This window comes from Topomyia yanbarensis, chromosome 3, assembly GCF_030247195.1.
Source record: "Topomyia yanbarensis strain Yona2022 chromosome 3, ASM3024719v1, whole genome shotgun sequence".
Taxonomy (NCBI): domain Eukaryota; kingdom Metazoa; phylum Arthropoda; class Insecta; order Diptera; family Culicidae; genus Topomyia; species Topomyia yanbarensis.
In genome coordinates, this window is record NC_080672.1 from 272435073 (window position 1) to 272451987 (window position 16915).

Consider the following 16915-nt stretch of genomic DNA (forward strand, 5'->3'; position numbering starts at 1 on the left):
CAAAATAACATTATACATTTTAGATTTACCACATTGGTATGTTTGGATGAATTATTCAAAAGCCTTAGCTCAATTTCATGAGCGCAGGTAGTTGAGCAATAGGGCGTAGTGAGGGGTGAGAGGGGGGGGGGGGACTTTAATATGTAGAAATTCGAACTGAAGTGTTGACGAATTGGAATGCTCAGATGAATTATTTCAAAACATTTACACACTGTCTATTAAAATTTGTCATAAAATGGAGAAATATCTTAATTTCATGCTACTGAAAGTTTAATCTACTTCGAATTTCTATTACTCTATCAGAAATAATTTATTTGCTTGTATTGTTTACTGTGGCACACGTGCGTTGTTTGTATGTATAACAACGAAATAGCCTGTATTGGTTATAAATGAAATATATATATATATATATATATATATATATATATATATATATATATATATATATATATATATATATATATATATATATATATATATATATATATATATATATATATATATATATATATATATATATATATATATATATATATATATATATATATATATATATATATATATATATATATATATATATATATATATATGTTTACTGTTTACGTTCTTTGACCTTATTTATGTTTAATGTTCCCGCGATGTTTTCAGCTCAAGACTTGTACGAGAGAAAATAAATATGATAACAGTGTGGTCAAATGTCACTTTCAAGCAAATATATAAATACGTTGCAAGTCAAATTGCCAGTCATTTTCTGTAAGCTGATATGGGAAATGTTAGGTCCGTTAGTTTGTGGAAATACCTTATTAAGAACCTATACCTGACATAAATTTTTAGCTATGGAACCTCCGCCATCATGTGCGGCATCTCACCCACAATTTTGATGCGGCATCTATCCCAATTGTAGGGGAGAGATGCAGCACGACGACATTTTCCTCTGAAATTATGGATGACCGTGCCCATGATCAGAATGCCTTCTAAAAGGTCACAGCTATTCAACCGATACATGATTTACCAAAAAAAATCCAGCAGTTTAAAAAACAAAATTTTAATGCTGTGCTGAAAAATTTTGGACGCTCCGTGATGCAACTGGACGCACATAATCATTAATAAAATTTTCGTGGGTTAAAAATAAGGATTATTTTACATCTCCAATGTTGTAATTCTTCGTAAGACAATCTCAAAATATCATATTACCGTATAAAAGTGACCGATATACCAGATATAGAGAGTGCGGCATCTCTCCCGAAATTTAAAAAAAAATGTCACCTCTGTTTCTCAGAGATGGCTGGACTGATCTGCACAAACTTAGTCTCAAATAAAAGGTACAACCTTCCCATCGGTTGCTATTGAATCTTTTGTTTTGTTTGGACTTCTGGTTCCGAAGTTACGGGTTGAAAAGTGCGACCACACAGCAAAAAAGGGAAAATTTCAAAATCGAATTAGTTTTTTTTCGATGTCAAATGACTTTAAAATGCATGAAACGTTGAGATTTGATGCAATATCGAAAAAAAAATTTTGACGAAAATTTACTTTTTCACTTTGGAATATCTTTGCCTTTTTCATATAGAAAGGTTATGCAATCACTCTAAAAATCGTCAACCTAATCCCGGCTTTTTTTGGCTTGTATAGGCCTAGGTAGGAGTATGCAGTAAATTAAAAAAAATAAAATTGTAACTAGTTTAAAATTTCTTAACGGATCTTCCTCCTTGATTCGCAGCTGGTTTCAAGCGATGTTTCAGTGTCGACACATAGTATCTCAAAATCGTGGCTGTCAATCCATTGTATGTACTATGTGAAAATCGTACTGAATATGTAATATACATTTCCACCATTGTATTGAACATAAATGAGCCATGGAATAGTAGTTTGGACAAATGAGAAAGGCACAATTGCACCACTAGGTGGATTAAAACAGGTTTTTGTTGTTTATTTTTTAGAAATTCTTCAAATCCGCGAAACAATACTCTTTTGTTTATACTTTATGTTATTAGTTTTTTTTTTGCTCGGGATTCTGTTCCGAACCTTTTGTTATTCAAAATTGTACCCTTTTCGGATTTTTCAGTCCATTTTAACATTATTTGATGTACAATGAAGACCCGTTTTTATCAGCCCCTTGGTGAATTTTAGGCTGATAAAACCGGGACATTGATAAAATCGGGACATATATTTTTCTTTATTTTTAAGAAACCGAAGCTGTTAAAATATTTTTCTTAAATTTTCTTTGCATATTTCGGATCTCTAAGATAGAAAAAATATGCTCAAGAAAGGATTTGCTCGAATTCGATTTGGTTCGTTTGCTAGAGCCCATCAAACTACCAACTATCAATTTTCATATGGACCTGATAAAATCGGGTCAAAGAGCTGATAAAATCGGGGGTAGATAAAATCGGGGGCTGATAAAATCGGATCTTCACTGTATTTAGACCCTTTGTTTCATCGATTAATCAACTCGAATTACTTGATTAAGTGTACTTTAAAATTTCAAACCCTAAAAACAGATAATACCCTGCTGCTTCCAAACATTTTCTCGCTGATTTTGAAATGATTTTGCGGAAAATATAAATTTTTACTAAAATGTGGACCACTGATCTAATGTGTTTCTAAAGGGAGAATTTCCCGATCGTGTTTAAACTCGTAATTTTCAACGAAACTAAAAACGAATACAAACCTAATTGAGATAAAAGTGTTCAAAGAATTCGTAGAATAATAATGATAGAATTTTGATTGAATAATACGTGGAGGAACTACTTTCCAGGTATTTTAAATGGTGTTTTGTGGTGAAAATACAGGTAGACCAACCCATTCCCTCCTAGCTTACCCTGCAGTACAAAACAGATGGGGGTGATACCATTATACAGCGAACTCTTTCTACATATCAAGGACAAGGACGTATTAGTACGTGGCAGTTATGTGAACAAAAGGCACATTGCGGATAACCCTGCCCAAAAGCCACTGAGGAAAGCTCACCTGCAGAAGGAAATACCAACACCCAGGCTCCAATATCCTGAACCACAAATGGTCGCCAAATTTGTTGCTGCTATTCAGGCAATAATGACAACTGCAAAAACTGCGTCAAGCACTTCAAATTCTACAACTAATACCACCAATGAAGAAGCTACCACCAAAGATAGAGAGTTCACACTCGTGATCCAAAAGGGCAAGAAGCCAGGAAGAACATCTGATCACGAATATAAAGGCAGTAATCAGGATGATGATACGGACGACAACGAGAGAAATATGGATGACCCCGAAGATGCAGTTAGAGAGAAGACTAATATTTTCCTGACTCGAAAAAAGATCTCTGCTCGCACTGGCAAGTCGCGCGCATGGGATATTGTAGGGTCTAAGGGTCGATCCATAAATAACGTAGCATTTTTGAGCGTTTTTTAACACCCCACTCCCCCATCGTAGCATTTCGTCACAAACTTCTAAATACCCCCCTGGTAATTACGTAGCTTGACGGTAACTCTACCCTCCCCCCCCCTTGTCACCGCAAAATTAATAAAAAATAAAAAACGATGATAGTTTTTCCCCTTTAAAAAAGCTACGTAGCATGACAAGACCCCCTACCCCCCTGTCGTCACACATCATCACAAAATACAAAACTCCCCCCTCCCCCATGTAATGCTACGTCATTTATGTATGGTCCCTAAATAAATGAAAATGTATTTTTTCTTTTTTACATCTTGACTGATTTTGCTCCAATTTGGAAAAAAATCTGAGGCTATGAGATGGGTTACAACAGTTCATACTTGTTCAATTATGGAGGCCTCTTAGCTTCGTAGTGCCCAGGGGTCATAATACGGCTCTGTCCTGCAGCGTTCCTTTGATCGAATCACCTTCAAAAACCCATTAAAATTTCAAAATCTTCAGCTGTGAACACAGGGAATCGCGCCATGATCGTACAATCAAAAACACGAAATAAAACATATGTTACGTTATGGTTTTTTTTTCTTTTTTTTTTAATTTAAAATATATCATTTGAAGAATCAACAAGAAAAATCGGTCTACCAGAGGTCATTAACGTTAAAAAAAATTATGAAACGGTTTTTTTTACTATCATTCTGATGACAAAATAAGAAATACGAATTTTATATTATTCAATAAGGAAAAATCTAAATACTACAGAATTCTGAAAGATCCTTTAAATTTTTTCGTGGAATTGTAGTATACATTTTTATCTATTTTAAATCAGCTTGTGAGCCCAAAGCAGCTTCCAACTATAAATGAATTATTCATCACTTGCCCAACACCTTTCAATACCCCAACAGTTTCCAACATGCTCATATTTTCATATTCTTTGCAGGTACGCGCCCTCTGCATTGCCATGGACAGCCAACGAGCGATCGTGGGTTGCGATGATACCCGTGCCCAGATTTACGATATGCATTCCGGCAGAATCATCCGATCTCTGCCTCCAAATCCGGGCCCAGTAACGGCCGTGTACGTAATGGAAAAGGACGATTACCTTGTCACGGCCGGTGGCAACAAGATCACCTTCTACTCATTCCGCAACGAAGATTCCATCGCCAATTACTATCCGAAGAAAAAGAAAATGATGAAGAAGTTCTCCAAAAGTCGTGCTGCCCTAGCGGCTACAGCAAGTCCGGTGATTTGTTTTGATATTTCTCGTGACTCTACCATGGCAGCTGTTGCATCTAGTCGATGTATTCAAATATGGCAACTGAACACCCCGGAATTGACATCGATTCTGGAAGGACACAGTGGAACAGTAACGTGCGTGAATTTTGCGCCCAACTGCGAATATGTAGCATCCGGATCTGAGGACAAGACTGTGAATGTTTGGAGTTTGGCACTGGGTACAATCGCTGTAACGTTCAAAGGTCACAACACTTTCGTTACGTCCGTTACGTTCATGATGGACTCGAGGCGTATAATATCCGCTGATCGAGACAGCTCTCTGTTTGTGTGGATGGCCGACTCCGGCACAATTCTACAAACCGTCCAGGGTCCGTTTAAGTGTTTGGCCGTGACAAACAATATGAAGTTCGCTGTTTGTACCAACGGCGATACAAGCCTTCGAATATGGTCGCTAACGAGAGAGGATGAAAAATTCACAGTTTCACATTCCGCTGAAATCACGTGTTTCGTAATAACAGCTGATTCGTTGTATCTGATATCCGGCTCGAAAGATATGTCCTTGAAGGTGTGGCAAGCTTCGGGCGGGAAACTTGCACAAGTTTTAGTTGGGCATACGGATGCCGTTACCTGTGTGGCAGTATCCGTGACCAACAAAAGCCAGGTGATATCCGGTTCGAAAGACTCAAACCTTATCATATGGGATATTCATACGGGCGAGGAGATTCATACGCTAGCGGGACACTTAGCTCCAGTTAGTTGTGTTAAGGTTTCAGCGGACGGTAAGTCAGTTTGATTTTCTTCTTTCTGACATATTATCAACCTTTTATGTACAACAGGTTCCACAGCGGTTTCCGGGAGCGACGACAAAACGTTGATCGTTTGGGAAACGAAGCGTGGTCTTGCACTTACATCACTTCAACTACACGTCCAGTTCACGCGGTTCGATATTAGTCTCGAGTGTTCCAGAATAGTAGTACAACTGGTGGACAGCTCGTGTCTTCCAATAATCTGCCTACACAACTCCCCTGCCTCATATATAAAACTTCCCACCTACTCGGCACCTGCCAGGGACGTTGAAGATTTGCGACCTGCTGGTCCAAAGCGACCCGCAAGACGACTGCTCAAAAAGGAAGTGTCCCTAGACACCTACACCTGGCAGAAAAAGTACGCCCATCTGACTTCCTCTGTAATGATGGCCCAGGTGGACGAAAGACTGAAAAGGCGCTTCTCGGTGTCAGCCAGTATGGAAGAAATTTCGAAATTAGCCGAATCGAAGACTCTTGAATCTCAACAGAACCGTGGACCTGAGCAAGCCGCTCTGGCATCGTCTCAACACTTTGACCAGTTAGAGGCCTTGTGGAATAAACGATCACCACCGAGGCGACGACTGAATCAGGTAGGTGTATAAAATTGTCCAATATAACCTACAAATAACGCAATGTGTTCTAGTCGCTATCTCGCCAATCGTCACTCGTGGAAGACCGTATCGACTCGTCGGACGAGGATGAATTCCGGGAGGAACGCGCAGGTACGTCTAAGAAAAATTCGCTTCTCTCAATGCGTCCTGTCTCGCTTCCAGTAGATGCATGGAACTATTCTAGTTTTTTCCACTCGTCCTTCACCCATCACCGCAACTCAAATCAACACCATCAGCATCAGCCCGATCTACTTAGAGAGGTATTACTGCTAAAGAAGCAAACCTCTGTTCCGGCGCCGGTAGTTCCGCATGACGATGATGATCTCACGACTGCAGATGGACGAAAGCTGAAATTTTCCTCCACTGAGGCTGATCTGCAGTCGTTTTTTGGCCACTGTAGCAGCTTTGGCAGTCTGTATTGTAACGGGCGCCGGAAACCAGCCCCACTTAGTCCGGAGTGCGAAAGTAGAGCTTACGTGCGCCGCCGTCATTCTAAATCTATTGAAAGCTTAAAGTTTGAGGATGAGGCACGTCTGAGGCGGAAGTACCGATCATGTTTGATGCAGTAGACTGAGTAAAAGTAGATGATTATGAAATGCTTTGCAGATTGGTCCCTATATTCATAGTTAGGCGGAGACAAAATGTTGAATACTCGCTACTCTTACTCCAGAAATAAGAATCTTGCATCCCGAGCAAACATTCAAGCGCTTGCTTTCAATGCCAGCGTCTCGAGAAGATTTCTGTACTCACCTTTTGTGAGATTTTTTGCATTCGGGGTCTCATGGAAAATGTATTTCTGGAGAAAATTTGGATTAGAACGTAAGTAACAATGAGAGATTCTCTTTAGAGTCTTTCTCTTGTGTTCACTACTCGGTCGTTTCAACATTTACTGCTCAACTCTGCATAAAATTCTAGTAAAAACCGTCGGCTTACGATATGTACTGGAAAATTGGTGCAAAGTGTTATAGTGATGTCGTAATCATCGAAAGAGAAAATAAACAAAGAAACGCTTTCAATGTTACTTACGTTCTATTCTAAATTTTCTCCAGATTTTATTTCTGTTTCTCCATGCTTGACAGAAAAGGAAAAGTAAATCAATTATCGCCACGATTAAAATATCTTGTTCATGTAGATTACGAAAGCAAATAAGCGACCGAAAATAAAAGTCGCAATGATTGAACATGCTTCGCAAAACCGGTTTCAAACATATTAGAATATAAAAATCGGAAATAAACTTCAAGCATAAAAATCGGACGAAAATCCTTCAGCATAAGAATCGCTTAAAAAGTAAAACTCGGCAAGGATGAACCTCCAGTATAAAAATCGTTTAAAAATAAATAAATCGCTCGTAGGAGCATCCGTATATCTTGATGTTCAAGATTAAAAGTCGGCTAACCAAAACTAAGATTAAAAGTCGGCTAACTTTGTAAGAATCGGATATATTTTTATCGGTTTTTTACTGAAAGTTTTTTTATCCGACTCTTACAGAGGAATGTTCCAGTCCGATTTTTATGCTTGATGTTTATATTCGGTTTTTATATTCTAATATATGAGCGACCGAAACTAAAAGTCGCAAGGACAGAGCATGCTTCTTAAAACCCGTTTCAAATATATTAGAATATAAAAACCGGATATAAACTTCAAGCATAAAAATTGGACTAGGACATTCCTTTGTAAGAGTCGGATAAAAAACCTTCAATAAAAAAAACCGGAAAAAATATTTCCGATTCTTACAAAGTAGTTTTTGTTAGCCAACTTTTAATCTTGAACATCAAGATATACGAACGACTTATTTATTTTCAAACGATTTTTATACTGGAGGTTCATCCTTGTCGAGTTTTACAGGTGAGAACTTTTTAAGCGATTCTTATGCTGAAAGATTTCTGTCCGAATTTTATGCTTGAAGTTTATTTTCGATTTTTAAATTCTAATATGTTTGAAACGGGTTTTGCGAAGCATATTCTATCCTTGCGACTTTTATTTTCGGTCGCTCAAATGTAATATGGCGTTATGCTTGATTAACTGCCTTCATTGTATCCGCTTTACTATAAATATAGGAACCAGACTGTGAGTGAAATAGTGAGTGTGAAATAGTTTAATGAATTGGGTCTTTAAATGGAGAAATAATAACTTCTTTTATTAGATACATCGATAGAGCTCAACTTTCTGAATGTAACAATATATATGTTCAATCCTAAAATTTTCAGAACAGTTTTTAATAAATTTTCAACGAAAATGTAAACACATCCTTCATTAACACAATCGGTACTACAATGGTTTTAGCCACATGGGTTAGCATTTTTGACAGATAACCCAGCAAAAGGATAGAAGCCAAAATACTTGAATAGAAGGTGTGGTCGTATCACTTCAATTTTATATAATAAATAGGGGAACTGGGCCAATTCGGACCTAGTATGGGTTTATGAGCTATATAACTGAAAGTGTCAACCGATTCACAAATAAATATTTTTTTCTGAAAGCCTGATCAATTGCACACATTTTTTTCTAAGGCGACTTTTTCCGATCTTTTACCGTAGTGTGTATAAACGGTTCTGCGTAAAAGTACATAAAAGGTCCGAATTACCCCAAACCTGTTCCAATTCGGACAACCCCTTTCTTATCGTTTTTTTTTCAATAGAAATGAAATCATATTTCGGCCAAAGATATTCCTATTTGATTTTCATCAAATCTTGAATTGTGAAAGGAAAAGTTCTCTTTGATAGATAAAACTTTGAAGTGAATATACAATAAAACGTAAGAGCTGGGCCCAATTACCTAAAAAAGGGTTATGAGCTATAACGTCGAAATCTGTTAACCGATTTGCGAAAACTTATGTTTTCCTTTCCTCTTAAAGGGTTTTTCGCGATCGCGTGTTAGATCGTATATACGGCAAAAGGTCCGAATTGGACCAGCCCATATTTTATTATTCACACACTGATTAAACGAAAATAGTTGATAGTCTCGCCCAAAACAAGTATTAAACAAAAGGTATTATTCGGCAGATCCAAAATCACGATAATGCATTTGACATATATTGTTGGTGCCAACAAAAATCTGTTTTTTTGGCTTACACATTTATAAAAAAAAAGTGCTGCGAAACAACATTCGCCCCTAGCGCACGCACACGGAAACTGAGAACCGCTAAATTTTGTGAGATAAAACAGAACTACATCCAAGCCCAAGTCGTTCTGGAAGTATGTTAACTAACAGCGAAAGGTACCGGTTTACCATCTTGTATGTCGTTTAATGGAGTTTTAGGCACCGACACTAAAGAAATTTGCAAACTGTTCTCCGATAAATTTTCAAGCGTTTTTTCCAACGAGCGCCTGCCACCACAACAGGTCGCTGCCGCCGCCAATTTAACTCCTTCTCTAGGACGATTCATCAACCGAATTTGTGTCGATAATGCTGCCATTCTTCCAGCAAATGCCAAACTGAAAACAAATTCTTCCCCGGGTCCAGATGGTGTTCCATCAATTTTTGTCAAAAAGTGCATCAGAGGGCTTCTTGAACCACTTCGGCGAGACTTCGAGCTATCACTCACTAGTGGTACATTCCTTTTCTGCTGGAAAGCAGTGCACATGTTTCCAGTTCATAAAAATGGAAACAAATCGAACATTGACAATTATCGGGGAATCTCGTGTTTAAGTTCCGTATCAAAACTGTTCGAGCTGGTTGTGTTAGATCCTATTTACTTTCACTGCAAACACTACATTGTAGATGGCCAACACGGTTTCATGCCTAAACGATCGACAACGACAAACCTGCTCTCGTTCACAACATGTGTAATGGATGGATTCACTGACGGATTGCAAACCGATGCTGGACAATAGGGCATTGCAAAAAAAATTTTTTTTTTGAATTCTCAAAGGCCCCCCCTCTCATATTGTGACAAATGTCAAAGTAAGCTCAGATGCCAAATTTCACATCATTTGGACAATTTTAGACCCCCGCCCACTTCGCTTGAAATTTTTTGAAATTGGTGCTATGGGAAAATATGGAGGAAAAATACATTAAATGCTATAACTTTTGAAGTAGCAATCAGAAAATTAAAATTTATACCTCTTTTGGAAGGAAATAATCTTAGTATTTGAATGGATATATATTTGTTTCTAGAAAAATACGGGAAAGTGGGGTACTGGGTCATTTTGGCCCCAAAATCCCCTATTTTTAATGATTTTTCTGCTCCGTGATGAAAATCATACATATTTTGTAGTTTTTCTAATGTAAAAAAATCTCAGAAATCGAACGGAACCCTTTTGACCTTAGTCCGAATACGAGAAGTTGGGGTTAAATGGCCTTTAGACATTCATATTAAACTTCATCATTTTCTCGTCAATATATCTCTATTATTCTTCACTCGATTTTCATAAACTATACCTTGTTGAACGTGGAAAATCCTTAGGATTATAACAAAAATAGATTCGTTACCGGTAAAATTCGGGAACATCAAATTATCTGACATATAGTGTCGATTTCACATTTTTATCATAAAATCGCACATATTAACTCCATTTAACAACAAAATTCTTTTAGTGTAAAATATGCTTAGAGATCACATGAGAAAAGTTTCATTCCTGGAAAAATAGGGGAAGTCGAGGTATTAGGACAAATAATGAAAAAAATGAGATTTGTAGAGTAAATTTTAAAAAAGTTTGATGTTTTTGAATTTTACCTTTAACGTTTTTATTTTTGTTTTATTCCTCAGAATTTTACACGTTCAATAAGTTACATTTTGTGAAAATTGATTGAAGAATAATAGAGATATATGCATGAGAAAATGATAAAATTTAATATGACTGACAAAAAGCCCTATAACCCCAACATCTCGTATTCGAACTAAGGTCAAAAGGGTTCCGTTCGATTTCTGAGATTTTTTCACATTAGAAAAATTACAAAATATGTATGATTTGCATCACGGAGCAGAAAAATCATTAAAAATATGGGATTTTGGGGCCAAAATGACCCAGTACCCCACTTTCCCGTATTTTTCAAGAAACAAATATATCTTCATTCAAATACTTAGATTATTTCCTTTCAAAAGAGGTATAAATTGTAATTTTCTGATTGCTACTTAAAAAGTTAGAGCATTTAATGTGTTTTTCCTCCATATTTTCCCATAGCACCAATTTCAAAAAATTTCAAGCGAAGTGGGCGGGGGTCTAAAATTGTCCAAATGATGTGAAATTTGGCATCTGAGCTTACTTTGATATTTGTCACAATATGAGAGGGGGGCCTTTGAGAATTCAAAAAAAAGTTTTTTTTGCAATGCCCTACTGGACAAACTCGGTATTCATGGACAACTCCTGCCCTGGTTTCGTTCCTACCTCGATGGAAGGCAACTCCAAATCAGCATTATGGACTGTCTATCTGCACCATTCTTCGCTACATCTGGCATCCCACAAGGAAGCCATCTCGGTCCAGTAATATTCCTCCCCTACTTTAATGACGTCAATATCACATTACAAGGTCCGCCTTTCTTTCGCCGACGACATGATTTTTTTTCGACAAAAATAGGATAAAACCGATGCTTCAGTACGTGGTGCGATCAAAACAGAATTGCTTGAAACCCGAGTAAATCCTCCATCGTTACATTCACGCGGAAACGACAACTAACTCAATTTAACTACAATTTCTTCGACTCGAGCATTCCAAGACACTCTCACATCAAGGATCTTGGAGTCATCATGGATTCGGCACTAACATTCAAACCACATACTTCATACATCATGGATAAGGCATCACGGCAGCTGGGGTTCATCTTCCGAATAGCGAAAAACTTCTGGACGAATATTGTCTTAAATCGCTTTACTGCGCGTTGGTCCGCTCAACGTTAGAATATTGTTCTGCTGTTTGGAATCCATACTACCAGAACGGGATTGACAGAATCGAGGCTGTCCAATGCAGGTTCATACGCTTCGCCCTTCGGCATCTCCCATGGAGAATCAGATTTCAGCTGCCGAGCTATGAAACCGTTCCCAGCTAATACACCTCGATACACTCAGCATTCGGAGGGATTACTCTCGAGTCCTGTTCGTCTCGGACTTACTCTCTGCCAGAGTGGGTTGCCCTACAATCCTCGGACGTCTGGATCTTCAAGCCCGCGTTCGAGCTCTACGTAATAACTCTCTTCTGCGAGTTATGGTTGCCAGAGCGCTGTTACCGGACTCCAGCGAATTTTTAACAGTGTGGTGAAGGCCTTTGACTTCAACCGGACGCGGAATGCAAAAAAAGCGAAAATATTGGCAATTTATATATTTTTATATCTAATAATGTAATTAGTTTAAGCAACCACCATTGGGGCCAAGGGGCCTGTTGGTGAAGGTAATAAACATAAACATAAACAGCCTTGAAAATGATATGTATGCTTTTCATAATATAGCTGAGAAACAGCAGGGATCCGAATTGGGCCATTTCCCCTTGTCATTTTTCTTACTCACAGAAAAGTTAAAAGAAAAATTTGATTACGTATCTCTAACGTCAGCGGCGTAGGAAAAGTCCAAAAACTGCATATTGGCTAATGACCCAATTACACGCAGCTACAAAATAAAAATACGGAATGTACTTTTCAACTGGTCTAGCAAAGGTTCTAATTTGGTCTGGTCTGGCCAAGTACAACACAAAACCACGTTTGACCAATTTAATATACCATCCAAATCTAGAATTATAGGAAAGACACATTTTTGGGAGTTTTGCCACTAACAATTAGTTACGCTGTCATTTTCAGCTGATTGCATGTTATTAAATTGTTTAAAAAAACAGATGAATTGACCTTCCTAACGGTATGCTATATTATGTTATTTCTTTTCGACATACACACAATTCTAGATAAACATGTGAAAAGGGCATAACGCAAATGGGAATGTCTCTGTGCTTACTATTTCGATTATTATTTTTCAGTAAATATCGAAAGACTCTGATGTCGTCTAGCATATTATGCTAAAAGTTAAGGAGCAACCGTTAAAGAGTCCTAGTTATTGACGGAAGAGAAAGTAAACCAAGAGAGGCTCTCATTTGCGTTATGCCGTTATGCCTAGAATTATGAATGTTGGACCTCATTTTCTTTGAATTTTATCAGTATTTACCAGATGATCAGCATCCATCCAGTTTGTTGAAACAGCCAAAAATTAAATCCTCCTCACTTGGCCGTAAAGACTTACGCTTCGAACAAAAGACAAATCTGGCTTATTGCGTCTTATGTTGAGCTCTCCAACGATATGATTGATTCATCGATATCTTTGTTCTGTAAAATGTTACAGTCCAAAAACAAAACCCGATTCACGACCCAGCCCCACCATATAAAATTTTATATTGTAACGATTTTTTGTTGGCTATTTTGTATATTCCAAAAAATATATTTTATTCGGTGATAATGAACATCTAAATGTTGCTAGGAAATCTCTTTTAATACAAGAAGATTTCTTACAATCACTTATAAGTGGTAAATGATAATTGAAAAACCGATTTAATCCACCTAGCAGTGAGATGAGACATTTTTTACACATTTACACACTCTATTGGATTAGTTTGCAGAACTCACGAGAAGTAAGCACCCAACTAGAGATGGGATGAAAACAGTTTCTAGTCTTGCACGAATACAATCTCGAATGAACTGAATAAATTATAGAAATCAACAAAACGACCGAAATAAAAAAAGGAAAGTAAAAAATGAAATAATAGGTTTTTAAATTCATAAAATGAGTAGAAAAATTAATGTAAATCAAAATTATAATATACACGAATCAAATTAGATTAGGTTATTAAATAAAAATTAAGATTATATTTAGAAATAGTTATAAGATTAATAGAATAAATTGACTCATACTAACAAATTGAATGAAATAAAACGAATGACTGAACATTAAATGCATAAAATTAAAGATATGAATAAAATGCATCAAATGAATCAATTCAATCAAATGAATTAAATGAATCAAATGAATCAAATGAATCAAATGAATTAAATGAATCAAATGAATCAAATGAATCAAATGAATCAAATGAAACAAATGAAACAAATGAATCAAATGAATCAAATAAAACAAATGAATCAAATGAATTAAAAGAATCAAATGATTCAAATGATTTAAATGAATCAAATGATTCAAATGATTCAAATGAATCAAATGAATCAAATGAATCAAATGAATCAAATGAATCAAATGAATCAAATGAAACAAATGAATCAAATGAATCAAATGAAACAAATGAAACAAATGAATCAAATGATTTAAATGAATCAAATTATTCAAATGAATCAAATGAATCAAATGAATCAAATGAATTAAATGAATCAAATGAATCAAATGAACCAAATGAATCATATGAATCAAATGAACCAAATGAATCAAATAAATCAAATGAATCAAATGAAACAAATGAATCAAATGAATCAAATGAATTAAATGAATCAAATGAACCAAATGAATCATATGAATCAAATGAACCAAATGAATCAAATAAATCAAATGAATCAAATGAAACAAATGAATCAATTGAATCTAATGAATTAAATGAATTAAATGAATCAAATGAATCAAATGAATCAAATGAATCAAATAAATCAAATGAATCAAATGAAACAAATGAATCAATTGAATCAATTGAATCAAATGAATTAAATGAATCAAATGAATCAAATGAATCAAATGAATCAAATGAATCAAATGAATCAAATGAATCAAATGAATCAAATGAATCAAATGAATCAAATGAATCAAATGAATCAAATGAATCAAACGAATCAAATGAATCAAATGAATCAAATGAATCAAATGGATCAAATGAATCAAATGACTCAAATGACTCAAATGACTCAAATGACTCAAATGAATCAAATGAATCAAATGAATCAAATGAATCATATGAATCATATGAATCAAATGAATCAAATGAATCACATGAATCACATGAATCACATGAATCAAATAAATCAAATAAATCAAATAAATCAAATGAATTAAATGAATCAAATTGATTTAATTCATCCAGTGAATACAATGAATCAAATTAATGAAATGGATCAAATGAATAAAAAGAATGGATGAACAAAATGAATAAAGTAAAAAATAAATGAAATGCTTAAATAAAACAAACGAATCATATAAACAAAATGAGCTGAAGTGATAAAATGAATAAAAAGAAGAAAATGAGCAGAATTTAATGCATTGATTAAAATGAAAAATTGAACAATGGTAAAAGGTTATAAATTAATATAAAGAAATAAATTGAATCAAATAAATTATTTGGATGGAATGATTGAAACTGAAAAAGTAGTCCGATTATTAAAATGAAGAATTTGAACAAAATGAATAAACTGGAAAAAATGAATAAAATGCATACAATGAAAACAATGAATAAAATAAGTTAAATGAATGATATGAGTAAAATGCACAAAAAGAGTAAACTGATCAGAGTGAATCCAAAGAATGAAACGAATAAAATAAGTAAAATGAACGCAGATGAACAAAACGAATAAAAAGATGCGGAATGAAATAATTAATTAAAAAGAAATGGTCATATATTTGAAGCTAAAAACATTTTTGAATAAAAAAATGAATAAACCAGATTGTACGAATTTGAGAACCATTGCATCAGAAAGTTTTGAAATGTTTTTGAAAATCCCATCTTCTGAGAAAAGGGTAATAAATATGCAATGGACTTTCTAGGGCTTCCATCTTTTTTTAGTTTTATTCTTTTCGTTTTCATGCTTCTTTACTTGACGGCGTCGTTTTAAGATTATCTGGTGTTTCTACTTTATTGTTGTACCTTCATTAGTTATCAGGAACCTGGAATGTTCAATTTGCTTTGGAATTCGAAGTTTACTTTTTGGTCACATATTCCCGAAAAAAGATTTATGTACAGAATAGAATTTCCAGGTCCAGTATTTTAACGCACAATTGAATACAGTAAAGTGAGACAAGGTCACATGTGCTTTCAAGGCCCTTGAACAGAGAACGACAGGGAGAATGCGATTCGTGAATGAGACAGGTAGATATTTCAAAGTTTTTATTTGCATTGAAGTAAATAGTGTGAAATGTCTAGGCTATGTCGATAGCATAAAAGCCGTGCATTCAGTTGATTGCAATGCAGTCTCTTCCCATTCATCCTTATAGCTTTCATATTGTTTCGTTAGGAATTCTCGTGCAGGAAATATGGATAAATAAGTCCTATACAGACCAAAGAAATGGTTCAAACTACTCAGTATATCCAGATATGGACGACGATAAGTTAGAAGACATATTGTAGTTGCATCCCCCATCGAGAGTGGGTACTTTGGGAGACTTCTTTTCCTGGATCTAATTTGTGGATATTTTTGGTCTTTGATCCGTTATTTTTCATGAAAGTTCGTACCAATACAACGAATGTGCAGCTGATACAACTCATGGTTCATTCGCCTGCGCCACGTTCCGTCTTCCATCTGCACGCCACCATAGATGGTACGCAAAACCTTTCGTTCGAAAACTCCAAGGGCGCGTTGGTCCTCCACGAGCATAGTCCAGGTCTCGTGGCCGTAGAGGACTACCGATCTAATCCGCGTCTTGTAGATAATCAACTTCGTGCGCCGGCAAATTTTGTTCGACCGGAGCGTCCTCCGGAGTCCAAAGTAGGCACGATTTCCCGCCAAGATCCGTCTCTGAATTTCTCTGCTGTTATCATTGTCGTCGGTTACCAGTGAACCCAAATACATGAATTCGTCGACCATCTCGATTTCCTCACCGTCAATCCGAACTCGGGTAGGAGGTTCACATTGTCGTCTTTAGAACCTCTTCCTCTCATGTATTTTGTCTTCGAAACGTTGATGGCAAGTCCAATCCTTCTGGCTCAGCTTTCAGTCTTTGAGCATATATTTCATTCAAAATTCAATAGAGATACGAATAGTTTAAATAGCGCACG

The 16915-nt window shown here is 35.9% G+C and overlaps 1 protein-coding gene across 3 annotated transcripts in view; it reads left to right on the plus strand.

Annotated features, from left to right (window-relative positions):
* The window catches only part of LOC131693028 (protein qui-1), a 292261-nt gene that overhangs the window by 259346 nt on the left and 16000 nt on the right, over nucleotides 1-16915 (plus strand). For all 3 annotated transcript variants that reach the window (XM_058980495.1, XM_058980496.1, XM_058980497.1), the window contains 3 exons: nucleotides 4307-5381; nucleotides 5439-5998; nucleotides 6052-6130. In XM_058980495.1, coding sequence (XP_058836478.1) covers nucleotides 4307-5381; nucleotides 5439-5998; nucleotides 6052-6130 — 1714 coding nt within the window. The remainder of the gene's footprint in view (nucleotides 1-4306; nucleotides 5382-5438; nucleotides 5999-6051; nucleotides 6131-16915) is intronic.